Source organism: Chaetura pelagica, unplaced genomic scaffold, assembly GCF_000747805.2.
Source record: "Chaetura pelagica isolate M959 unplaced genomic scaffold, ChaPel_1.0 scaffold316, whole genome shotgun sequence".
NCBI classification, from domain to species: Eukaryota; Metazoa; Chordata; class Aves; order Apodiformes; family Apodidae; genus Chaetura; species Chaetura pelagica.
The window spans coordinates 1,367,044-1,367,767 of NW_009953497.1; the positions used below are offsets into that span (position 1 = coordinate 1,367,044).

At 57.0% G+C, this 724-nt stretch overlaps 1 protein-coding gene across 1 annotated transcript in view; it reads left to right on the top strand.

Annotated features, from left to right (window-relative positions):
* The first annotated feature begins 130 nt into the window (after positions 1–130).
* The window catches only part of LSM3 (LSM3 homolog, U6 small nuclear RNA associated (S. cerevisiae)), a 2,724-nt gene continuing 2,130 nt past the window's right edge, over positions 131–724 (top strand). The window contains exon 1 of the mRNA XM_009999309.1: positions 131–172. Within this exon, the coding sequence (XP_009997611.1) occupies positions 131–172 (42 nt within the window). The remainder of the gene's footprint in view (positions 173–724) is intronic.

Here is a 724-nt window from a genome sequence, read left to right on the forward strand (position 1 = left end):
GAAGCTGCGCGGCAGGAGGCCCCCAGGAGAGGCGGCTGTTGGCTGCTCGCTGCGGCCGGGCCGGGCTGGGCTGCTGAGGCGCAGCCCCCCCCGAGGGGCCGGTTTCTGTGTGAAACGAAGAAACCCCGCGATGGGCCCGGGTCCCTGCGCTGCCGCTGAGTGTGTTGGGCGTGTGGGCAGGGCTCGCTTCGGGCCCGTTTCCCTCCGGAGCCCCCGGAGGGGGAAAGCAGAAGGAAGCTGCTGAGGAAGATGCTCTTGGCTCTGCCTCACTGAAGTCGCCTGCTGCGAGTTGTGCACAGAGATGCTCGCACGTTTTAGCTGTGATCCTGAAAGTACGCCTTGATGGCAAAAAATAGACCTTAGCACGGTGTGCGTTCAGTTTTCTAACCTGCACTGGGGCCTGGCACGCCTGCTGTGTTTGTTGGGCAAGGCCTCAGGGAGTGATGTGTCTTTGGGGCAGTGTGTTACCCAGCCGGGTGTGCTGCTAAAAGTGTCGGTGTGTGGTTTTTCTGGCCGTGATTTAAAGGCACAGGTGTGGTGCTGGTCCATCTCCTGGCTGGTTTGTGTAGATGAGGCTTTCTGCTGCAGCACAGACAATGGTTGCTGGTAAGGAATGCCATTTATATAACAGTAAGCATGAGGTGTGATTTGCAGCAAACTAAACTGAAGGCTTTTAATGAATTTTGCTCAGGCTGGTAAATTATCCGTAGAGTGGTAATATCAG